The sequence below is a fragment of the Chiloscyllium plagiosum genome, unplaced genomic scaffold, assembly GCF_037043375.1.
Source record: "Chiloscyllium plagiosum isolate Xiang-an unplaced genomic scaffold, Cpla_swu_hap1 HiC_scaffold_35, whole genome shotgun sequence".
Classification (NCBI taxonomy): domain Eukaryota; kingdom Metazoa; phylum Chordata; class Chondrichthyes; order Orectolobiformes; family Hemiscylliidae; genus Chiloscyllium; species Chiloscyllium plagiosum.
In genome coordinates, this window is record NW_028270173.1 from 19816900 (window position 1) to 19844573 (window position 27674).

Consider the following 27674-nt stretch of genomic DNA (forward strand, 5'->3'; position numbering starts at 1 on the left):
CAATCCACCCTAACGTACACATCCCTGAACACTATGGGGCAATTTAGCACGGCCAATCCACCCTAACCTACACATCCCTGAACACAGAGGGGCAATTTAGCACGGCCAATCCACCCTAACCTACACATCCCTGAACACTATGGGGCAATTTTTCACGGCCAATCCACCCGAACCTACACATCCCTGAACACTATGGGGCAATTTAGCATGACCAATCCACCCGAACCTACACATCCCTGAACACTATGGGGCAATTTTTCACGGCCAATCCACCCTAACCTACACATCCCTGAACACTATGGGACAATTTAGCACGGCCAATCCACCCTAACCTACACATCCCTGAACACTATGGGACAATTTAGCACGGCCAATCCACCCTAACCTACACATCCCTGAACACTATGGGACAATTTAGCAAGGCCAATTCACGCTAACCTACACATCCCTGAACACTATGGGACAATTTAGCATGGCCAATCCACCCGAACCTACACATCCCTGAACACTATGGGTCAATTTAGCATGGCCAATCCACTCTAACCTACACATCCCTGAACACTATGGGACAATTTAGCACGGCCAATCCACCCTAACCTACACATCCCTGAACACTATGGGACAATTTAGCACGGCCAATCCACCCTAACCTACACATCCCTGAACACTATGGGACAATTTAGCACGGCCAATCCACCCTAACCTACACATCCCTGAACACTATGGGACAATTCAGCACGGCCAATCCACCCTAACCCACACATCCCTGAACACTATGGGACAATTTATCATGGCCAATCCACCCTAACCTACACATCCCTGAACACTATGGGACAATTTAGCACGGCCAATCCACCCTAACCTACACATCCCTGAACACTATGGGACTATTTAGCACGGCCAAACCACCCTAACCTGCACATCCCTGAACACTATGGGACAATTTAGCACGGCCTATCCACCCTAAATTGCACATCCCTGAGCACTATGGGACAATTTAGCACGGCCAATCCACCCTAACCTACACATCCCTGAACACTATGGGACAATTTAGCATGGCCATTCCACCCTAACCTGCACATCCCTGAACACTATGGGACAATTTCCCACGGCCAATCCACCCTAACCTCCACATCCCTGAACACTATGGGACAATTTAGCACGGCCATTCCACCCTAACCTGCACATCCCTGAACACTATGGGACAATTTAGCACGGCCAATCCACCCTAACCTCCACATCCCTGAACACTATGGGACAATTTAGCACGGCCAATCCACCCTAACCTACACATCCCTGAACACTATGGGACAACTTAGCATGGCCAATCCACCCTAACCTACACATCCCTAAACACTATGGGACAATTTAGCATGGCCAATCCACCCTAACCTACACATCCCTGAACACTATGGGACAATTTAGCACGGCCAATCCACCCTAACCTTCACATCCCTGAACATTATGGGACAATTTAGCACGGCCAATCCACCCTAACCTACACATCCCTGTACACTATGGGACAATTTAGCATGGCCAATCCACCCTAACCTACACATCCCTGAACACTCTGGGGCAATTTAGCACGGCCAATCCACCCTTACCTACACATCCCTGAACACTATGGGACAATTTAGCACGGCCAATCCACCCTAACCTGCACATCCATGAACACTATGGGACAATTTAGCATGGCCAATCCACCCTAACCTACACATCCCTGAACACTATGGGGCAATTTAGCATGGCCAATCCACCCTAACCTACACATCCTTGAACACTATGGGGCAATTTAGCATGGCCAATCCACCCTAACCTACACATCCCTGAACACTATGGGGCAATTTTTCACGGCCAATCCACCCGAACCTACACATCCCTGAACACTATGGGACAATTTAGCACGGCCAATCCACCCTAAACTACACATCCCTGAACACTATGGGGCAATTTTGCACGGCCAATCCACCCTAACCTACACATCCCTGAACACTATGGGACAATTTAGCACGGCCAATCCACCCTAACCTACACATCCCTGAACACTATGGGACAATTTAGCACGGCCAATCCACCCTAACCTACACATCCCTGAACACTATGGGACAATTTAGCACAGCCAATCCACCCTAACCTGCACATCCCTGAACACTATGGGACAATATAGCATGGCCAATCCGCCCTAACCTACACATCCCTGAACACTATGGGACAATTTAGCACGGCCAATCCACCCTAACCTACACATCCCTGAACACTATGGGACAATTTAGCACGGCCAATCCACCCTAACCTACACATCCCTGAACACTATGGGACAATTCAGCATGACCAATCCAACCTAACCTGCACATCCCTGAACACTATGGGACAATTTAGCACGGCCAATCCACCCTAACCTACACATCCCTGAACACTATGGGACAATTCAGCATGACCAATTCAACCTAACCTGCACATCCCTGAACACTATGGGACAATTTAGCATGGCCAATCCACCCTAACCTACACATCCCTGAACACTATGGGGCAATTTAGCATGGCCAATCCGCCCTAACCTGCACATCCCTGAACACTATGGGACAATTTAGCATGGCCAATCCGCCCTAACCTACACATCCCTGAACACTATGGGACAATTTAGCATGGGCCATCCACCCTAACCTGCACATCCCTAAACACTATGGGACAATTTAGCATGGCCAATCCGCCCTAACCTACACATCCCTGAACACTATGGGACAATTTAGCACGGACAATCCACCCTAACCTACACATCCCTGAACACTATGGGACAATTTAGCACGGCTAATCCACCCTAACCTACACACCCCTGAACACTATGGGACAATTTAGCATGACCAATCCACCCTAACCTACACATCCCTGAACACTATGGGACAATTTAGCACGGCCAATCCACCCTAACCTACACATCCCTGAACACTATGGGACTATTTAGCACGGCCAAACCACCCTAACCTACACATCCCTGAACACTATGGGACAATTTAGCACGGCCAATCCACCCTAACCTGCTCATCCCTGAACACTATGGGACAATTTAGCACGGTCAATCCACCCTAACCTGCACATCCCTGAACACTATGGGACAATTTAGCATGGCCAATCCACCCTAACCTACACATCCCTGAACACTATGGGACAATTTAGCATGGACCATCCACCCTAACCTACACATCCCTGAACACTATGGGACAATTTAGCATGGCCTATCCACCCTAACCTACACATCCCTGAACACTATGGGACAATTTCGCACGGCCATTCCACCCTAACCTACACATCCCTGAACACTATGGGACAATTTAGCACGGCCAATCCACCCTAACCTGCACATCCCTGAACACTATGGTGTAATTTAGCACGGCCAATCCACCCTAACCTACACATGCCTGAACACTATGGGACAATTTAGCACGGCCAATCCACCCTAACCTGCACATCCCTGAACACTATGGGACAATTTAGCATGGCCTATCCACCCTAACCTACACATCCCTGAACACTATGGTGTAATTTAGCATGGCCAATCCACCCTAACCTACACATTCCTGAACACTATGGGACAATTTAGCATGGCCAATCCACCCTAACCTACACATCCCTGAACACTATGGTGTAATTTAGCATGGCCAATCCACCCTAACCTGCACATCCCTGAACACTATGGGACAATTTCCCACGGCCAATCCACCCTAACCTGCACATCCCTGAACACTATGGTGTAATTTAGCACGGCCAATCCACCCTAACTTAGACATCCCTGAACACTATGGGACAATTTCGCACGGCCATTCCACCCTAACCTGCACATCCCTGAACACTATGGTGTAATTTAGCATGGCCAATCCACCCTAACCTACACATTCCTGAACACTATGGGTCAATTTAGCATGGCCAATCCACCCTAACCTACACATCCCTGAACACTATGGTGTAATTTAGCATGGCCAATCCACCCTAACCTGCACATCCCTGAACACTATGGGACAATTTCCCACGGCCAATCCACCCTAACCTGCACATCCCTGAACACTATGGTGTAATTTAGCACAGCCAATCCACCCTAACCTACACATCCCTGAACACTATGGGACAATTTAGCATGGCCAATCCACCCTAACCTACACATCCCTGAACACTATGGGACAATTTAGCACGGCCAATCCACCCTAACCTGCACATCCCTGAACACTATGGGACAATTTAGCACGGCCAATTCACCCTAACCTACACATCCCTGAACACTACGGGACAATTTCCCACGGCCAATCCACCCTAACCTACACATCCCTGAACACTATGGGACAATTTAGCACGGCCAATCCACCCTAACCTGCACATCCCTGAACACTATGGTGTAATTTAGCACGGCCAATCCACCCTAACCTGCACATCCCTGAACACTATGGGACAATATAGCATGGCCAATCCGCCCTAACCTACACATCCCTGAACACTATGGGACAATTTAGCACGGCCAATCCACCCTAACCTACACATCCCTGAACACTATGGGACAATTTAGCACGGCCAATCCACCCAAACCTACACATCCCTAAACACTATGGGACAATTCAGCATGACCAATCCAACCTAACCTGCACATCCCTGAACACTATGGGACAATTTAGCACGGCCAATCCACCCAAACCTACACATCCCTGAACACTATGGGACAATTCAGCATGACCAATTCAACCTAACCTGCACATCCCTGAACACTATGGGACAATTTAGCATGGCCAATCCACCCTAACCTACACATCCCTGAACACTATGGGGCAATTTAGCATGGCCAATCCGCCCTAACCTGCACATCCCTGAACACTATGGGACAATTTAGCATGGCCAATCCGCCCTAACCTACACATCCCTGAACACTATGGGACAATTTAGCATGGGCCATCCACCCTAACCTGCACATCCCTAAACACTATGGGACAATTTAGCATGGCCAATCCGCCCTAACCTACACATCCCTGAACACTATGGGACAATTTAGCACGGACAATCCACCCTAACCTACACATCCCTGAACACTATGGGACAATTTAGCACGGCTAATCCACCCTAACCTACACACCCCTGAACACTATGGGACAATTTAGCATGACCAATCCACCCTAACCTACACATCCCTGAACACTATGGGACAATTTAGCACGGCCAATCCACCCTAACCTACACATCCCTGAACACTATGGGACTATTTAGCACGGCCAAACCACCCTAACCTACACATCCCTGAACACTATGGGACAATTTAGCACGGCCAATCCACCCTAACCTGCTCATCCCTGAACACTATGGGACAATTTAGCACGGTCAATCCACCCTAACCTGCACATCCCTGAACACTATGGGACAATTTAGCATGGCCAATCCACCCTAACCTACACATCCCTGAACACTATGGGACAATTTAGCATGGACCATCCACCCTAACCTACACATCCCTGAACACTATGGGACAATTTAGCATGGCCTATCCACCCTAACCTACACATCCCTGAACACTATGGGACAATTTCGCACGGCCATTCCACCCGAACCTGCACATCACTGAACACTATGGGACAATTTAGCACGGCCAATCCACCCTAACCTACACATGCCTGAACACTATGGGACAATTTAGCACGGCCAATCCACCCTAACCTGCACATCCCTGAACACTATGGGACAATTTAGCACGGCCAATCCACCCTAACCTACACATCCCTGAACACTATGGGACAATTTAGCATGGCCTATCCACCCTAACCTACACATCCCTGAACACTATGGGACAATTTCGCACGGCCATTCCACCCTAACCTGCACATCCCTGAACACTATGGGACAATTTCCCACGGCCAATCCACCCTAACCTGCACATCCCTGAACACTATGGTGTAATTTAGCACGGCCAATCCACCCTAACCTACACATCCCTGAACACTACGGGACAATTTAGCACGGCCAATCCACCCTAACCTGCACATCCCTGAACACTATGGGACAATTTAGCATGGCCAATCCACCCTAACCTGCACATCCCTAAACACTATGGGACAATTTAGCATGGCCAATCCGCCCTAACCTACACATCCCTGAACACTATGGGACACTTTAGCACGGCCAATCCACCCTAACCTACACATCCCTGAACACTATGGGACTATTTAGCACGGCCAAACCACCCTAACCTACACATCCCTGAACACTATGGGACAATTTAGCACGGCCAATCCACCCTAACCTGCTCATCCCTGAACACTATGGGACAATTTAGCACGGCCAATCCACCCTAACCTACACATCCCTGAACACTATGGGACAATTTAGCACGGCCAATCCACCCTAACCTACACATCCCTGAACACTATGGGACAATTTAGCACGGTCAATCCACCCTAACCTGCACATCCCTGAACACTATGGGACAATTTAGCATGGCCAATCCACCCTAACCTACACATCCCTGAACACTATGGGACAATTTAGCATGGACCATCCACCCTAACCTACACATCCCTGAACACTATGGGACAATTTAGCATGGCCTATCCACCCTAACCTACACATCCCTGAACACTATGGGACAATTTAGCATGGCCTATCCACCCTAACCTGCACATCCCTGAACACTATGGGACAATTTAGCATGGCCAATCCACCCTAACCTACACATCCCTAAACACTATGGGACAATTTAACATGGCCAATCCACCCTAACCTACACATCCCTGAACACTATGGGACAATTTAGCACGGCCAATCCACCCTAACCTACACATCCCTGAACACTATGGGACAATGTAGCACGGCCAATCCACCCTAACCTGCACATCCCTGAACACTATGGGACAATTTAGCATGGCCATTCCACCCTAACCTACACATCCCTGAACACTATGGGACAATTTAGCACGGCCAATCCACCCTAACCTACACACCCCTGAACACTATGGGACAATTTAGCATGGCCAATCCACCCTAACCTACACATCCCTGAACACTATGGGACAATTTAGCACGTCCAATCCACCCTAACCTACACATCCCTGAACACTATGGGACAATTTAGCACGGCCATTCCACCCTAACCTACACATGCCTGAACTCTATGGGACAATGTAGCACGGCCAATCCACCCTAACCTGCACATCCCTGAACACTATGGGACAATTTAGCACGGCCAATCCACCCTAACCTACACACCCCTGAACACTATGGGACAATTTAGCATGGCCAATCCACCCTAACCTACACATCGCTGAACACTATGGGACAATTCAGAACGGCCAATCCACCCTAACCTACACATCCCTGAACACTATGGGACAATTTAGCACGGCCAACCCACCCAAACCTACACATCCCTGAACACTATGGGACAATTCAGCATGACCAATCCACCCTAACCTACACATCCCTGAACACTATGGGCCATTTTACATGGCCAATCCACCCTAACTTACACATCGCTGAACACTATGGGACAATTCAGCATGGCCAATCCACCCTCACCTACACATCCCTGAACACTATGGGACAATTTAGCATGGCCAATCCACCCTAACCTACACATCCCTGAACACTATGGGACAATTTAGCACGGCCAATCCACCCTCACCTACACATCCCTGAACACTATGGGACAATTTAGCACGGCCAATCCACCCTAACCTACACATCCCTGAACACTATGGGACAATTTAGCATGGCTAATCCACCCTAACCTACACATCCCTGAACACTATGGGACAATTTAGCACGGCCAATCCACCCTAACCTACACATCCCTGAACACTATGGGACGATTTAGCACGGCCAATCCACCCTAACCTACACATCCCTGAACACTATGGGACAATTTAGCACGGCCAATCCACCCAAACCTACACATCCCTGAACACTATGGGACAATTCAGCATGACCAATCCAACCTAACCTGCACATCCCTGAACACTATGGGACAATTTAGCACGGCCAATCCACCCTAACCTACACATCCCTGAACACTATGGGACAATTCAGCATGACCAATTCAACCTAACCTGCACATCCCTGAACACTATGGGACAATTTAGCATGGCCAATCCACCCTAACCTACACATCCCTGAACACTATGGGGCAATTTAGCATGGCCAATCCGCCCTAACCTGCACATCCCTGAACAGTATGGGACAATTTAGCATGGCCAATCCGCCCTAACCTACACATCCCTGAACACTATGGGACAATTTAGCATGGGCCATCCACCCTAACCTGCACATCCCTGAACACTATTGGACAATTTAGCATGGCCAATCCGCCCTAACCTACACATCCCTGAACACTATGGGACAATTTAGCACGGACAATCCACCCTAACCTACACATCCCTGAACACTATGGGACAATTTAGCACGGCTAATCCACCCTAACCTACACACCCCTGAACACTATGGGACAATTTAGCATGACCAATCCACCCTAACCTACACATCCCTGAACACTATGGGACAATTTAGCACGGCCAATCCACCCTAACCTACACATCCCTGAACACTATGGGACTATTTAGCACGGCCAAACCACCCTAACCTACACATCCCTGAACACTATGGGACAATTTAGCACGGCCAATCCACCCTAACCTGCTCATCCCTGAACACTATGGGACAATTTAGCACGGTCAATCCACCCTAACCTGCACATCCCTGAACACTATGGGACAATTTAGCATGGCCAATCCACCCTAACCTACACATCCCTGAACACTATGGGACAATTTAGCATGGACCATCCACCCTAACCTACACATCCCTGAACACTATGGGACAATTTAGCATGGCCTATCCACCCTAACCTACACATCCCTGAACACTATGGGACAATTTCGCACGGCCATTCCACCCTAACCTGCACATCCCTGAACACTATGGTGTAATTTAGCACGGCCAATCCACCCTAACCTACACATGCCTGAACACTATGGGACAATTTAGCACGGCCAATCCACCCTAACCTGCACATCCCTGAACACTATGGGACAATTTAGCATGGCCTATCCACCCTAACCTACACATCCCTGAACACTATGGTGTAATTTAGCATGGCCAATCCACCCTAACCTACACATTCCTGAACACTATGGGACAATTTAGCATGGCCAATCCACCCTAACCTACACATCCCTGAACACTATGGTGTAATTTAGCATGGCCAATCCACCCTAACCTGCACATCCCTGAACACTATGGGACAATTTCCCACGGCCAATCCACCCTAACCTGCACATCCCTGAACACTATGGTGTAATTTAGCACGGCCAATCCACCCTAACTTAGACATCCCTGAACACTATGGGACAATTTCGCACGGCCATTCCACCCTAACCTGCACATCCCTGAACACTATGGTGTAATTTAGCATGGCCAATCCACCCTAACCTACACATTCCTGAACACTATGGGACAATTTAGCATGGCCAATCCACCCTAACCTACACATCCCTGAACACTATGGTGTAATTTAGCATGGCCAATCCACCCTAACCTGCACATCCCTGAACACTATGGGACAATTTCCCACGGCCAATCCACCCTAACCTGCACATCCCTGAACACTATGGTGTAATTTAGCACAGCCAATCCACCCTAACCTACACATCCCTGAACACTATGGGACAATTTAGCACGGCCAATCCACCCTAACCTGCACATCCCTGAACACTATGGGACAATTTAGCACGGCCAATCCACCCTAACCTACACATCCCTGAACACTACGGGACAATTTCCCACGGCCAATCCACCCTAACCTGCACATCCCTGAACACTATGGTGTAATTTAGCACGGCCAATCCACCCTAACCTGCACATCCCTGAACACTATGGTGTAATTTAGCACGGCCAATCCACCCTAACCTGCACATCCCTGAACACTATGGGACAATATAGCATGGCCAATCCGCCCTAACCTACACATCCCTGAACACTATGGGACAATTTAGCACGGCCAATCCACCCTAACCTACACATCCCTGAACACTATGGGACAATTTAGCACGGCCAATCCACCCAAACCTACACATCCCTGAACACTATGGGACAATTCAGCATGACCAATCCAACCTAACCTGCACATCCCTGAACACTATGGGACAATTTAGCACGGCCAATCCACCCAAACCTACACATCCCTGAACACTATGGGACAATTCAGCATGACCAATTCAACCTAACCTGCACATCCCTGAACACTATGGGACAATTTAGCATGGCCAATCCACCCTAACCTACACATCCCTGAACACTATGGGGCAATTTAGCATGGCCAATCCGCCCTAACCTGCACATCCCTGAACACTATGGGACAATTTAGCATGGCCAATCCGCCCTAACCTACACATCCCTGAACACTATGGGACAATTTAGCATGGGCCATCCACCCTAACCTGCACATCCCTAAACACTATGGGACAATTTAGCATGGCCAATCCGCCCTAACCTACACATCCCTGAACACTATGGGACAATTTAGCACGGACAATCCACCCTAACCTACACATCCCTGAACACTATGGGACAATTTAGCACGGCTAATCCACCCTAACCTACACACCCCTGAACACTATGGGACAATTTAGCATGACCAATCCACCCTAACCTACACATCCCTGAACACTATGGGACAATTTAGCACGGCCAATCCACCCTAACCTACACATCCCTGAACACTATGGGACTATTTAGCACGGCCAAACCACCCTAACCTACACATCCCTGAACACTATGGGACAATTTAGCACGGCCAATCCACCCTAACCTGCTCATCCCTGAACACTATGGGACAATTTAGCACGGTCAATCCACCCTAACCTGCACATCCCTGAACACTATGGGACAATTTAGCATGGCCAATCCACCCTAACCTACACATCCCTGAACACTATGGGACAATTTAGCATGGACCATCCACCCTAACCTACACATCCCTGAACACTATGGGACAATTTAGCATGGCCTATCCACCCTAACCAACACATCCCTGAACACTATGGGACAATTTCGCACGGCCATTCCACCCTAACCTGCACATCCCTGAACACTATGGGACAATTTAGCACGGCCAATCCACCCTAACCTACACATGCCTGAACACTATGGGACAATTTAGCACGGCCAATCCACCCTAACCTGCACATCCCTGAACACTATGGGACAATTTAGCACGGCCAATCCACCCTAACCTACACATCCCTGAACACTATGGGACAATTTAGCATGGCCTATCCACCCTAACCTACACATCCCTGAACACTATGGGACAATTTCGCACGGCCATTCCACCCTAACCTGCACATCCCTGAACACTATGGGACAATTTCCCACGGCCAATCCACCCTAACCTGCACATCCCTGAACACTATGGTGTAATTTAGCACGGCCAATCCACCCTAACCTACACATCCCTGAACACTACGGGACAATTTAGCACGGCCAATCCACCCTAACCTGCACATCCCTGAACACTATGGGACAATTTAGCATGGCCAATCCACCCTAACCTGCACATCCCTAAACACTATGGGACAATTTAGCATGGCCAATCCGCCCTAACCTACACATCCCTGAACACTATGGGACACTTTAGCACGGCCAATCCACCCTAACCTACACATCCCTGAACACTATGGGACTATTTAGCACGGCCAAACCACCCTAACCTACACATCCCTGAACACTATGGGACAATTTAGCACGGCCAATCCACCCTAACCTGCTCATCCCTGAACACTATGGGACAATTTAGCACGGCCAATCCACCCTAACCTACACATCCCTGAACACTATGGGACAATTTAGCACGGCCAATCCACCCTAACCTACACATCCCTGAACACTATGGGACAATTTAGCACGGTCAATCCACCCTAACCTGCACATCCCTGAACACTATGGGACAATTTAGCATGGCCAATCCACCCTAACCTACACATCCCTGAACACTATGGGACAATTTAGCATGGACCATCCACCCTAACCTACACATCCCTGAACACTATGGGACAATTTAGCATGGCCTATCCACCCTAACCTACACATCCCTGAACACTATGGGACAATTTAGCATGGCCTATCCACCCTAACCTGCACATCCCTGAACACTATGGGACAATTTAGCATGGCCAATCCACCCTAACCTACACATCCCTAAACACTATGGGACAATTTAACATGGCCAATCCACCCTAACCTACACATCCCTGAACACTATGGGACAATTTAGCACGGCCAATCCACCCTAACCTACACATCCCTGAACACTATGGGACAATGTAGCACGGCCAATCCACCCTAACCTGCACATCCCTGAACACTATGGGACAATTTAGCATGGCCATTCCACCCTAACCTACACATCCCTGAACACTATGGGACAATTTAGCACGGCCAATCCACCCTAACCTACACACCCCTGAACACTATGGGACAATTTAGCATGGCCAATCCACCCTAACCTACACATCCCTGAACACTATGGGACAATTTAGCACGTCCAATCCACCCTAACCTACACATCCCTGAACACTATGGGACAATTTAGCACGGCCATTCCACCCTAACCTACACATGCCTGAACTCTATGGGACAATGTAGCACGGCCAATCCACCCTAACCTGCACATCCCTGAACACTATGGGACAATTTAGCACGGCCAATCCACCCTAACCTACACACCCCTGAACACTATGGGACAATTTAGCATGGCCAATCCACCCTAACCTACACATCGCTGAACACTATGGGACAATTCAGAACGGCCAATCCACCCTAACCTACACATCCCTGAACACTATGGGACAATTTAGCACGGCCAACCCACCCAAACCTACACATCCCTGAACACTATGGGACAATTCAGCATGACCAATCCACCCTAACCTACACATCCCTGAACACTATGGGCCATTTTACATGGCCAATCCACCCTAACTTACACATCGCTGAACACTATGGGACAATTCAGCATGGCCAATCCACCCTCACCTACACATCCCTGAACACTATGGGACAATTTAGCATGGCCAATCCACCCTAACCTACACATCCCTGAACACTATGGGACAATTTAGCACGGCCAATCCACCCTCACCTACACATCCCTGAACACTATGGGACAATTTAGCACGGCCAATCCACCCTAACCTACACATCCCTGAACACTATGGGACAATTTAGCATGGCTAATCCACCCTAACCTACACATCCCTGAACACTATGGGACAATTTAGCACGGCCAATCCACCCTAACCTACACATCCCTGAACACTATGGGACGATTTAGCACGGCCAATCCACCCTAACCTACACATCCCTGAACACTATGGGACAATTTAGCACGGCCAATCCACCCAAACCTACACATCCCTGAACACTATGGGACAATTCAGCATGACCAATCCAACCTAACCTGCACATCCCTGAACACTATGGGACAATTTAGCACGGCCAATCCACCCTAACCTACACATCCCTGAACACTATGGGACAATTCAGCATGACCAATTCAACCTAACCTGCACATCCCTGAACACTATGGGACAATTTAGCATGGCCAATCCACCCTAACCTACACATCCCTGAACACTATGGGGCAATTTAGCATGGCCAATCCGCCCTAACCTGCACATCCCTGAACAGTATGGGACAATTTAGCATGGCCAATCCGCCCTAACCTACACATCCCTGAACACTATGGGACAATTTAGCATGGGCCATCCACCCTAACCTGCACATCCCTGAACACTATTGGACAATTTAGCATGGCCAATCCGCCCTAACCTACACATCCCTGAACACTATGGGACAATTTAGCACGGACAATCCACCCTAACCTACACATCCCTGAACACTATGGGACAATTTAGCACGGCTAATCCACCCTAACCTACACACCCCTGAACACTATGGGACAATTTAGCACGGCCAATCCACCCTAACCTGCTCATCCCTGAACACTATGGGACAATTTAGCACGGTCAATCCACCCTAACCTGCACATCCCTGAACACTATGGGACAATTTAGCATGGCCAATCCACCCTAACCTACACATCCCTGAACACTATGGGACAATTTAGCATGGACCATCCACCCTAACCTACACATCCCTGAACACTATGGGACAATTTAGCATGGCCTATCCACCCTAACCTACACATCCCTGAACACTATGGGACAATTTCGCACGGCCATTCCACCCTAACCTGCACATCCCTGAACACTATGGTGTAATTTAGCACGGCCAATCCACCCTAACCTACACATGCCTGAACACTATGGGACAATTTAGCACGGCCAATCCACCCTAACCTGCACATCCCTGAACACTATGGGACAATTTAGCATGGCCTATCCACCCTAACCTACACATCCCTGAACACTATGGGACAATTTAGCATGGCCATTCCACCCTAACCTGCACATCCCTGAACACTATGGTGTAATTTAGCACGGCCAATCCACCCTAACCTACACATGCCTGAACACTATGGGACAATTTAGCACGGCCAATCCACCCTAACCTGCACATCCCTGAACACTATGGGACAATTTAGCATGGCCAATCCACCCTAACCTACACATCCCTGAACACTATGGGACAATTTCGCACGGCCATTCCACCCTAACCTGCACATCCCTGAACACTATGGGACAATTTCCCACGGCCAATCCACCCTAACCTGCACATCCCTGAACACTATGGTGTAATTTAGCACGGCCAATCCACCCTAACCTACACATCCCTGAACACTATGGGACAATTTAGCACGGCCAATCCACCCTAACCTGCACATCCCTGAACACTATGGGACAATTTAGCATGGCCAATCCACCCTAACCTGCACATCCCTAAACACTATGGGACAATTTAGCATGGCCAATCCGCCCTAACCTACACATCCCTGAACACTATGGGACACTTTAGCACGGCCAATCCACCCTAACCTACACATCCCTGAACACTATGGGACTATTTAGCACGGCCAAACCACCCTAACCTACACATCCCTGAACACTATGGGACAATTTAGCACGGCCAATCCACCCTAACCTGCTCATCCCTGAACACTATGGGACAATTTAGCACGGCCAATCCACCCTAACCTACACATCCCTGAACACTATGGGACAATTTAGCACGGCCAATCCACCCTAACCTACACATCCCTGAACACTATGGGACAATTTAGCACGGTCAATCCACCCTAACCTGCACATCCCTGAACACTATGGGACAATTTAGCATGGCCAATCCACCCTAACCTACACATCCCTGAACACTATGGGACAATTTAGCATGGACCATCCACCCTAACCTACACATCCCTGAACACTATGGGACAATTTAGCATGGCCTATCCACCCTAACCTACACATCCCTGAACACTATGGGACAATTTAGCATGGCCTATCCACCCTAACCTACACATCCCTGAACACTATGGGACAATTTAGCATGGCCTATCCACCCTAACCTACACATCCCTGAACACTATGGGACAATTTAGCATGGCCATTCCACCCTAACCTGCACATCCCTGAACACTATGGTGTAATTTAGCACGGCCAATCCACCCTAACCTACACATGCCTGAACACTATGGGACAATTTAGCACGGCCAATCCACCCTAACCTGCACATCCCTGAACACTATGGGACAATTTAGCATGGCCAATCCACCCTAACCTACACATCCCTAAACACTATGGGACAATTTAACATGGCCAATCCACCCTAACCTACACATCCCTGAACACTATGGGACAATTTAGCACGGCCAATCCACCCTAACCTACACATCCCTGAACACTATGGGACAATGTAGCACGGCCAATCCACCCTAACCTGCACATCCCTGAACACTATGGGACAATTTAGCATGGCCATTCCACCCTAACCTACACATCCCTGAACACTATGGGACAATTTAGCACGGCCAATCCACCCTAACCTACACACCCCTGAACACTATGGGACAATTTAGCATGGCCAATCCACCCTAACCTACACATCCCTGAACACTATGGGACAATTTAGCACGTCCAATCCACCCTAACCTACACATCCCTGAACACTATGGGACAATTTAGCACGGCTATTCCACCCTAACCTACACATGCCTGAACTCTATGGGACAATGTAGCACGGCCAATCCACCCTAACCTGCACATCCCTGAACACTATGGGACAATTTAGCATGGCCAATCCACCCTAACCTACACACCCCTGAACACTATGGGACAATTTAGCATGGCCAATCCACCCTAACCTACACATCGCTGAACACTATGGGACAATTCAGAACGGCCAATCCACCCTAACCTACACATCCCTGAACACTATGGGACAATTTAGCACGGCCAACCCACCCAAACCTACACATCCCTGAACACTATGGGACAATTCAGCATGACCAATCCACCCTAACCTACACATCCCTGAACACTATGGGACAATTTAGCATGGCCAATCCACCCTAACTTACACATCGCTGAACACTATGGGACAATTCAGCATGGCCAATCCACCCTCACCTACACATCCCTGAACACTATGGGACAATTTAGCATGGCCAATCCACCCTAACCTACACATCCCTGAACACTATGGGACAATTTAGCACGGCCAATCCACCCTCACCTACACATCCCTGAACACTATGGGACAATTTAGCACGGCCAATCCACCCTAACCTACACATCCCTGAACACTATGGGACAATTTAGCATGGCTAATCCACCCTAACCTACACATCCCTGAACACTATGGGACAATTTAGCACGGCCAATCCACCCTAACCTACACATCCCTGAACACTATGGGACGATTTAGCACGGCCAATCCACCCTAACCTACACATCCCTGAACACTATGGGACAATTTAGCACGGCCAATCCACCCTAACCTACACATCCCTGAACACTATGGGACAATTTAGCACGGCCAATCCACCCTAACTTACATATCGCTGAACACTATGGGACAATTTAGCACGGCCAATCCACCCTAACCTACACATCCCTGAACACTATGGGACAATTTAGCACGGCCAATCCACCCTAACCTACACATCCCTGAACACTATGGGACAATTTAGCACGGCCAATCCACCCTAACCTACACATCCCTGAACACTATGGGAGAATTTAGCACGGCCAATCCACCCTAACCTACACATCCCTGAACACTATGGGGCAATTTAGCACGGCCAATCCACCCTAACCTGCACACCCCTGAACACTATGGGACAATTTAGCACGGCCAATCCACCCTAACCTACACATCCCTGAACACTATGGGACAATTTAGCACGGCCAATCCACCCTAACCTACACATCGCTGAACACTATGGCACAATTCAGAACGGCCAATCCACCCTAACCTACACATCCCTGAACACTATGGGACAATTTAGCATGGCCAATCCACCCTAACCTACACATCCCTGAACACTATGGGGCAATTTAGCATGGCCAATCCACCCTAACCTACACATCCCTGAACACTATGGGGCAATTTAGCACGGCCAATCCACCCTAACCTACACATCCCTGAACACTATCCGGTGTGTGTGTGCCTGTATGTGTTCGTGTGTGTGTGTTTGGGTGCATGTGTATGTGTCCGTGTGTATATGTGTGTGTCTGTGCGTACATGTCTATCTGTGTGTGTTTCTGTGTGTGTCTATCTGTGTGTGTGTCTTTGTGAGTGGCTGCATGTGTCTGTGTGTGTGAGTCTGTATGTTTGTGTGTGTCTGTTTGTGTGCGTGTGTGTGTCTGTGTCTGTCCGCGTGTGTGAGTATGTGCATGTGAGTGTGTGTGTGTGTGTGAGTGTGCGTGTCTATCTGTCTGTGTGTGTTTGTGTGTGTGCGTGTGTGTATGTGTGGGTGCGTGTGTGTCGTGTGTGTGTGTGTGGGTGCATGTATGTGTGTGTGTGTGTGTCTGTGTGTGTGCGAGTGTGTGTGAGTGTGAGTGTGTGTCTATGAGTGTGTGTGTGTCCCTGTATGTGTGTGTCCGTGTGGGTCCATGTGAGTGTGTCTGTCTGTGTCCTTGTGTGTCTGTGTGAGTGCATGTGTATGTGTGTGTGTGGGGGTGCATGTTTGTGTGTCTCTGTCCGTGTATGTGTGTGTGTATGTGTGTCCGTCTGTGTGTGTGTCTGTGTGTGTGTCTATGTGTGTGTGTGTGTGGGTGCATGTTTGTGAATCCGTGTGCGTGTATGTGAGTGTGTGTCTGTGAGTGTGGGTGCCTGTGTGTGTCAGTGTGGGTGTCTGTGTGTGCATGTCTGTGTGTGTGTGTCTGTGTGTGTGAGTGTAGTTGTCTGTGTTTGTGTGTCTGTGTGTGTCTGTGTGTGTCTGTGTCCGTGTATGTGTGTGTGTCTATGTGAGTCTTGACTTTGTCTCTCACCGTTTCCTGTATTTGTTCTCTCTGTTGCCCCTCTCCTCCCTCTCCCTCCCCTCCGTTGGAATCCCCACCCTCCTGCCACCCTCCCTGTACAGCCCTGCGTATGGGACCTACTGTCAGCACCACTACAACGACGGACACTGTGACCGGGGCTGCAGCTCAGCCGGCTGTGGCTGGGATGGCACAGACTGCCAGCGGCCAGAGGAGGAGAGGGGGGAGGAGGAGGAGGTGGGAGGAGGGGGTTTCGCCGGTGGCACCCTGGTGCTGGTGACCGGCCTGAGCCCCGGGGAGCTGCGCGGCTCCCTCTCCAGCTTCCTGTGGAGTCTGGGCCTGGCCCTGCACTCTGCCGTCAGGGTGAGGAAGTCACCGGGGGGTCACGACATGATCTACCCTTACCGAGGGCACCGGGACCTGGACGCGCTGGTGCTGCTGGTCTACAACGTCAGCGGCACCCAGGAGAACCGCCGGCACGTCAGGGAGCTCAGCCGTGACAACACCGAGGAGGGTGACAAGGGGGAGGAGGAAGGGGGACCCGAGGCCATTGGGTAAGTACACACCTCCAACCCCAACACCCAGTGCTATACATTGGTCAGGCCACTGTTGGAATATTGCGTGCAATTCTGGTCTCCTTCCTATCGGAAATATGTTGTGAAACTTGAAAGGGTTCAGAAAAGATTTACAAGGATGTTGCCAGGGTTGGAGGATCTGAGCGACAGGGAGAGGCTGAACAGGCTGGGGCTGTTTTCCCTGGAGTGTCGGAGGCTGAGGGGTGACCTTATAGAGGTTTATATAATCATGAGGGGCATGGATAGGATAAATAGGCAAAGTCTTTACCTGGTGTCGGGGAGTCCAGAACCAGAGGGCATAGGTTTAGGGTGAGAGGGGAAAGATATAAAAGAGACCTAAGGGGCAACCTTTTCCCACAGAGGGTGGTACGTATATGGAATGAGCTTCCAGAGGATGTGGTGGAGGTTGGTACAATTACAGCATTTAAGAGGCATTTGGATGGGTATATGAATAGGAAGGGTTTGGAGGGATATGGGCCGGGTGCTGGCAGGTGGGACTAGATTGGGTTGGGATATCTGGTCGGCATGGACGGGATGGACCGAAGGGTCTGTTTCCATGCCATACATCTCTGTGAGTGTATAATGAGTGGGTGGGATTGAGAGGATTTGGGTGCACATCACTTGAGCTAACAGTGAAGGAGCAGTGCAGCAGCAGACAGTGCCCCGGGTGGTATTGACGCGGCCGCACAGCAGGGAGGTCACGTTGATCTTCTACAAGACGCCTGTTCGACCTCAGTTGTGGGGAGATGGCGGGGGGAAGGTCGATTCTCCCTGTGGGAGAGTCCAGGGTCAGAGGTCATCAGCTCAGGGCAGCCAGACGGACCATTGGAGATGAGACGGCCTCAGAGGAGAACCGATTGGAGCTTATCAAAACCGAGAGGGAGGTGCCACAGACAGGGGGGAGTGGGGTGTGGGCAGCTGTACCCACCAGGATTAAGGACGAAACGTCATGGGTTCAGAGCCATTTGCGAAAGAAGCGAAACGTGAGGCAGTGGAAACATATTGTTCAACCTGGTGGGTGGTCAGAGTCAATGCTGGAAAAGCACGGCCGGTCAGGCAGCATCCAAGGAGCAGCAGAGTCAACATTTCAGGCATAAGCCCCTCATCAGGGATGCGGGGGTGGGAGGGGAAGAGGGTTGAGAGAGAAATTGGAGGGTGGGGCTGGGGGGGGGGAAGGTAGCATAGAGTGCAATAGGTAGGTGGAGATGGGGGGGGGGTAATGGGTAATGGTGATAGGTCAGAGAGGAGGGTGGAGAGGATAGGTGGGAAGGAAGATTGGCAGGTCGGACAGGTCATGAGGGCGGTGCCGAGCTGGAAGGTTGGAACTGGGTTAAGGTGGTGGGGGGAGGGGAAATAAGGAAACGGGTGAAGTCCACATTGATGCCCGAGGGTTGGAGGGTCCTGAGGCAGAACATGAAGCGTTCTTCCTCCAGGCGTCGGGTGGTGAGGGAGGGGCGCTGGAGGAGGCCCAGGACCTGCATGTCCTCGGTGGGGGATTGGGGAGGGAAAGTGTTCAGCCATGGGGCGGTGGGGTTGGCTGGTTGGTGCGGGTGCCCCAGAGATGTTCCCTGAAACGTTCCGCGAGTTGGCATCCTGTCTCCCCCCCCCCACCCCGAGCACACCGAGGAGCGGGGAGCACACCGAGGTTTGGAAAGTAACCATTCGAGGTGGGACTGGGGCAGGTTCATTTCACCACGCGCAGGACGGCCATTGAAGCTCAAAACGGTATTCAGGGCAATTGCAGGAGAATGGTTTCGGTCACGCGGAGAGCTAGCACGGCCACGATGGGTCAAACGATCTCCGCCAGCGCCACAGCAATCCTGTGGTTCGTGTGCGAGTCCAGGTCAGCCTGAGGGAGCCGGGTGCAAGGGGGCAACAAATGCAGGGGCTTTACCCCATAGATTCCCACGTTGGGGGTTGGGTGAAGAGTGAGAGAGACAAAGAGAGGGGAAGGAGAGAAAGAGAGAGATGGATAATCAGGAAAGGATGGCTTTATCCTTTCCGTAGAAATGGAAAGCTAAACAGCACGAGCAGAGAATAAAGCTGGTGGGAATCTTGGTCAGCACAGCCAGACGGAGGGAATTGTATTTCTAATAGAATCCCCGAAACCCCGGGTCTTAAAGAAAGGCGATATCCAATTGGGAAACCAGGAGAAACAGAGAGCTCCGAGACACTCGGTTTGTTTTAAAGGGGAAACTGGATAAAAGGGAGGTGGGGAGGGGGGAGGAAGAGGGAGACTTGCCTAAGAATGGTGGGGGGGTGTGATGAGAGAAGGATGGAGTCGGGTTGGTGCAGGAGGTTAGGGATAGTCCTGGAGCGCTCTGTAACGGTCACGTTTCCCTCCCGTGCTGCTCGACTGCAAGGTGCATCGTCTTCGTGGAGATCAGCGCCCAGGCCTGCCTGGCCACGTACACCTCCTGCCTCTCCACCGTCCTCGACGCTGCTCTGTTTGTCGCCGCGCTGGCATCGTCGGAGAACGGCAGCGTCGCCTTCCCCTTCCCGCTGCGGGCCGTGGGCGTGACGGCCGGGAAAGGTCAGTAAGCGGGAGCGCTTTCGGGAAGCGCTGGCCGCTTCCCTCTGAGTGCCGGGGAGGAACGTCCATCAGGGCTCCCCGGCTCCCTCGTCAGCCCGCGGTGTCGACGATTTATTCGGTACCACCCTCTCCGGGTCGGGAATAACCTTACCTCGTTTCCCGGGAATGTGACCTTGCCTTATACAGTCGTGTTCGTAGAGTCATACACGGCGTGGAAACAGACCCTTCGCTCCAACCAGTCCGTGCCAACCCTAACCCCAAATTAAAGTAACCCTGCCTGCCTACTCCGGGCCCAGATCCCTCCACACCTCTCCTGTTCATGTACGTATCCAAATATCTTTTAGATGCTGTAATTGTACCCACGTGCACCACTTCCTCAGGAAGGTCATTCCCCACATGAACCACCCTCTGCCCAAACAAGCAAAAAAAAACCCCTTGTGTCTTTTTAAAGCCCCTCTCCTCTCGCCTTAAAAATATGCCCCCCCAATCTCGAAATCCCCCATCCTAAGGAAGTGACACCCCTCGTGATTTCATAAAACCCCTTACAAGGTCACTTCTCAACTTCCTGCCCTGCTGCAAGAAATGTTCCAGCCCATCCATATAAACTGAAACCTTTCCATACCCGGCCATACTCTGGCTAATCCCTCCTGACCCATCTCCGGTATCCTTCCTGTAACCAGGCGATCAGAACTGGACACGGTATTCCAGAAGAGGACACATGCCACGTCCTTGACAACCTCCACGTGATGTCCCAATGCTCAAATGCCTGAGCAGTGTAGGCAGTGTGTGCTCAACGCCACTGTAACCACCCTCTGTACTCGTGACGAGGGGAAAGCGAGGACTGCAGACGCTAGAGATCAGAATCGAAAAGCTTGGCTTTCCTGAGGAAGGGCTTATGCCCGAAACGTCGGTTCTGCTGCTCCTCGGATGCTGCCTGACCTGCTGTGCTTTTCCAGCGCCTCACTCTCGACTCTGATCTCCAGCACCCACAGCCCTCACACTTTCCTGTCTATATGTGATGCAAACATCAAAGAGTCACACGCCTGAATCCCTAGGTCCCTCTGTTCTATAAGACTACCCAAGATCCAACCATTAGGTGTATACAGTCTAAGTCCCAAGCCATTATCCCTGAATCTGATCTATCCAGCCCGGTCAGAATTTTATATCCGAATGACATCCTGATATAACAATTGATGCTTAACAATTAGGGATGGCCTGGTCAGAGACACCAACATGCCGTGAGTGAATAAACCAAAACGGTGGCTCAGTGGTTAGCCCTGCTGCCTCACGCCGCCAGGGACCCAGGTTCGATTCCAGCCTCGGGCGACTGTCTGTGTGGAGTTTGCACATTCTCCCGGTGTCTGCGTGGGTTTCCTCTGAGTGCTCCGGTTTCCTCCCACAGTCCAAAGATGCGCAGGTTAGGGTGAATTGGCCGTGCTAAATTGTCCCATAGTGTTCAGGGATGTGTAGGTTAGGGTGGATTGGCCGTGCTAAATTGTCCCATAGTGTTCAGGGATGTGTAGGTTAGGGTGGATTGGCCGTGCTAAATTGTCCCATAGTGTTCAGGGATGTGTCGGTTAGGGTGGATTGGCCATGCTAAATTACCCATAGTGCCCAGGGGTGTGTATGTTAGGGTGGATTGGCCGTGATAAATTACCCATAGTGCCTAGGGGTGTGTAGGCTGGGTGGGTTAGCCCTAGGGCAATTCAGGGTTAGGGTAGGGGGTGAGCCCGGGTGCGATGCTCTTCGGAGGGGCAGTATGGACCCGATTGGCTGAGTGGCCTGCTCCATCCAGCTCTGTTGGGATTCTATGGTTCCGACACCCGTAGCTCCAGACTACAGAATGTAAACGTTTCGGTTTCCTCGGCCACTCAGATCCCTGAGAGGGGAAGATAGGACGCGCTGGCCACCAGTGGTTGGTGTGGTCAGATGGGCAAATGGTGCCATAGCACAGGGCACGACCTCGCTCCTGGTTGGGGTGGCACTTGGGGCCAGTGAAACCATTGGACAGAGGACCTGAGGTGAAGACCCTGCAGCAGATGGGGTCTCCTGGGCAAACTGGGAGGGAGTGGGGTGGGTTGGGTTGGGTTTGGAGGGGCAGGACGGGGTGGGTGCGCAGAGGGCACGATGACCCTGCCCCGCGCAGGGTCGGCCACCGCCTTGCCCTCTCACACCCCTCGTAACCCTCCTCCTCCTCCGCCGAACGCAGGTGCCGAGCCGGTCTCGTTTCCCTGGAAACTGACCGGAATTTCGCTCGCTGTCCTCTTCGCGGTCGCTGTCGGAATCTCGGTCGGTCTCCACGCCGCCCGGAAACAGAGGCGGAAGCGGGCCCCCCTCTGGCTGCCCCCCGGCTTCGCCCCGCGTAAGGAGCCCAGGAACTACAAGAGGAGGGAGCCGGTGGGAGAAGACGCCATTGGCATGAAGTAAGTGGCTCGGGGAGAAATGGCGGTGACTTCGCGTTCCGGCTAAGGGGACGTAACGGTGAAAAGGCAGCGTCACCGAGCGAGTAATCGAGAGGTTCCGGACTAACGTGGCTGGGAATACGATTTCAAATCCCATCTCAGTCCTTTGAGTGTAGGAGTTGGGACATCACGTTGAGCTCGTACAGGACATTGGTGAGGCCTCTTCTGAAGTACTGTGCCCAGTCTCCCTGGTGCAATGCCCCTTACCCACCTGGCACACTCTCCCTGGTACAATGTCCCCCTACCCCCCGGCACTCTATCCCTGTATCCAGTTCTGTTACAGGAAGGATATAATTAAGCTGCAGAGGGTTCAGAAGAGATTTACCAGCATGTTGCCAGCGATGCAAGGTTTGAGTTATAAAGAAAAGCTGGATAGGCCGAGACATTTTTCACTGGAGAGGTGACCTCCTAGAACTTTATAAAACCACGACAGAGGTGAATGGTAGGTGACTTTTCCCCGGGAAGTGAGGAGGTGGGGGGGGGGCTTTCAAGGCCAGGGAGCATGGTTTTAAGGTGAGAGAAGAGAGATCTATAAAAGACATGAGGGGCAAATTTTTTTTTTATACAGAGGGTGGTTCGCGTGTGGAATAAACGTCCCAGGGAAGTGGTGGTTTCGGGTGTAATTAAATGACGCGTAGATAAGTACATGAATTGGAAAGGTGTGGAGGGATATGGGCCAGGTGCAGGCAGGTGGGATGAGTTTAGTTTGGGATTACGGTCGGCATGGATTAGTTGGGCCAAAGGGTCTGTTTCCATGCTGTATTACTCTGAGGCAGTGGCTTATTGATAATGTGCCTTTCAATTCTTAATTATATTATCGTGGAAGGACTGTTATATCTGAAGTTTTTGTTTCTCCATGCCTTTATTTTGCTAACTTATCACGATGATTTTGTATTTTTGATGGCCTGGACATGCTATGTCTTTTATCTTTCTAACGTTTTCCCTCCAAGAGTATGTACTTGTAGAATCAGTACTTTGGTACCTCAGTTTACACCGTATGTGCTGACTTGTAAACTTTTCACTGTGAGCACATGTGACAATAAAGCTCATTCCAGAATCCCAGCCTGATGTTCCAGCGATGAGGGTTAGAATTCCCACCACGGCAACAAGACAGTGTTTGTAATTGATTAAAATAATCTGGAATTAAAGCCCCAGTTTAACGATGAGCACTGCCAGATTACTGTAAAAACCCATCCGGTTCAGGGAGGGAAATCCACTGGCCTGACCTGGTCTGGGCTCTCCACGTAACTCCAGACCCACGGCCTGGTGCAGCTGTCTCTTTACCTGCCCTCGGCACATGCCTGCATATTGCCAGCTGGTGGCAAACAAAACTGGATTAGTGCCCACTCCAGTGCCCATCTGCGACAGGTGGGAATCTGTCTCTCTCCCTGACTCTCTGAGTGGGGGGGAGGGGGGCGCTACCCCCCTACACACTCTCCCTGGTACAATGTCCCCTACCCCACCTGGCACACTCTCCCTGGTACAATGCTCCCTACCCCCCGGCACACTCTCCCTGGTACAATGCCCCCTATCCCTTGGCACACTCTCCCTGGTACAATGCCCCTACCCACCTGACACTCTATCCCTGGTACAATGTCCCTTACCCACCTGGCACTCTATCCCTGGTACAATGCCCCCTATCCCCCGGCACACTCTCCCTGGTACAGTGCTCCCTACCCCTTGGCACACTCTCCCTGGTACAATGCCCCTACCCCCCGGCACACTCTCCCTGGTACAATGCCCCTACCCACCTGACACTCTATCCCTGGTAGAATGCCCCCTGGCACTCTGCACTCCCAGGATTTGTACCTTATATGAACCTTTGACAGCATCTGACAGAGTGGCTGGCGGCGGCTTTAGCTTTCAGAACGCAGCCCGGGACAAAGGAGGTGGTCAGCCTTCCTCTGAGAGACCTGCGATCCAAAAGGCCAGTTGGAATAGACAGTGGGGCGTCTCGGTGGCTCAGTGGTTAGCACTGCTGCCTCGCAGCACCAGGGACCTGGGTTCAATCCCAGCCTCGGGCAACTGTCTGTGTGGAGTTTGCACATTCTCCCCGTGTCCGCGTGGGCTTGCTCCGGGTGCTCCGGTTTCCTCCCACAGTCACAAAGATGTGCGGGTCAGGGTGGACTGGCCGTGTAAAACGCAGTGTTACAGGGCTGGGTTGGATGCTCTTCGGAGGGTCTGTGTGGCCTTGATGGGCTGAATGGCCTATGTCCATGCTGGAGGAATTCTAAACTAGGAAGGCTAGCTCCACGTTTCTAAGGGAATGCCGATTGGAATTTCCCATCTGAAATGCAGAACACTCTCCTGTCATCGATTAAAAACTGGGCCTAGTGGCAATATGGCCTTTGGTAACAGGAGTAACACAGGGAGATGGGGAATTTCCTGTTGGAACGTTCTGACCCACTTTGTTCCCTTCCATCCCAGGATCCTGAACCAGGAAACTGACTGTGAGGATGAAGAAGACAATCAAAACTCCTTAGCAGACGGTCCACCCAGCCACAAGAAATCCAAGGTAATGTCAAACTCTGAAGGGGAGATTTCAGTAGGAAGCATCCAGATATTGTCTAGTGTTTTCATAGAGTGAGCCTGTTCCTACTGAGAGAGAGGCTGTTGACCAAAGCACACAGTGTTCAGGCCTATGTATTATCGAGTTTTGAGAAGATTTGTAGCTCAGGTTGAGGTTCTGGATGTAGGTTTGTTCACTGAGCTGGAAGGTTAGCCTTCAGATGTTTCGTCACCATGCTAGGTAACATCATCAGTGAGCCTCTGGCTGAAGCATTGGTGTTAGTGAGTCGCTTTCTATTTATGTGTTTAGCTTTCCTTGGTTTTGGGGATGTCATTTCCTGCAGTGATGTCATTTCCTGTTCTTTCTCTCAGCGCCTGTTGTCCTGGAGGAAGGGACAGTGACGATGGGAGTTTGCTGATGATTCAAAGCTGGGTCACGCTACAGTTTGAGATGACAGAGAAGCTGTAGAGACACTTGGGCAGGTTTAGAAAGTGGTCAACAAAGACCATGGGGAACTGCAGTGTTATTCATTTCAGTGGGAAAGGTGTATAAAGCTGAACAAATTATGTTGAAAACGGATGAACGATCACAATGCTAAAATTCTTAGATGTGGTCACACAGGGAAGAGATAAGGTGCAGGAATCAATCTTCAAAACTAGAGGCACAGGTAAATAGGACAGTGAAGAAGGCGTTTGGTATGCTTTCCTTTATTGGTCAGCGTATTGAGTACAGGAGTTGGGAGGTCATGTTGCGGCTGCACAGGACATTGGTTAGGCCACTGTTGGAATATTGCGTGCAATTCTGGTCTCCTTCCTATCGGAAAGATGTTGTGAAACTTGAAATGGTTCAGAAAAGATTTACAAGGATGTTGCCAGGGTTGGAAGATCTGAGCTACAGGGAGAGGCTGAACAGGCTGGGGCTGTTTTCCCTGGAGCGTCGGAGGCGGAGGGGTGACCTTATAGAGGTTTACAAAATTATGAGGGGCATGGATAGGGTAAATAGGCAAAGTCTTTTCCCTGGGTTTGGGGGAGTCCAGAGCTCGAGGGCATAGGCTTAGGGTGAGAGGGAGAGATATAAAAGAGACCTAAGAGGCAACTTTTTAACACAGCGGCTGGTACGTGTATGGAATGAGCTGCCAGA

The 27674-nt window shown here is 50.6% G+C and overlaps 1 protein-coding gene across 1 annotated transcript in view; it reads left to right on the forward strand.

Annotated features, from left to right (window-relative positions):
• Positions 1-27674, forward strand: part of LOC122547595 (uncharacterized) — a 715380-nt gene that overhangs the window by 668720 nt on the left and 18986 nt on the right. The window contains 5 exon segments of the mRNA XM_087978709.1: positions 18560-19009; positions 21394-21563; positions 23773-23986; positions 26453-26540; positions 27156-27201. Of these exon segments, the coding sequence (XP_087834835.1) occupies positions 18560-19009; positions 21394-21563; positions 23773-23986; positions 26453-26540; positions 27156-27201 (968 nt within the window).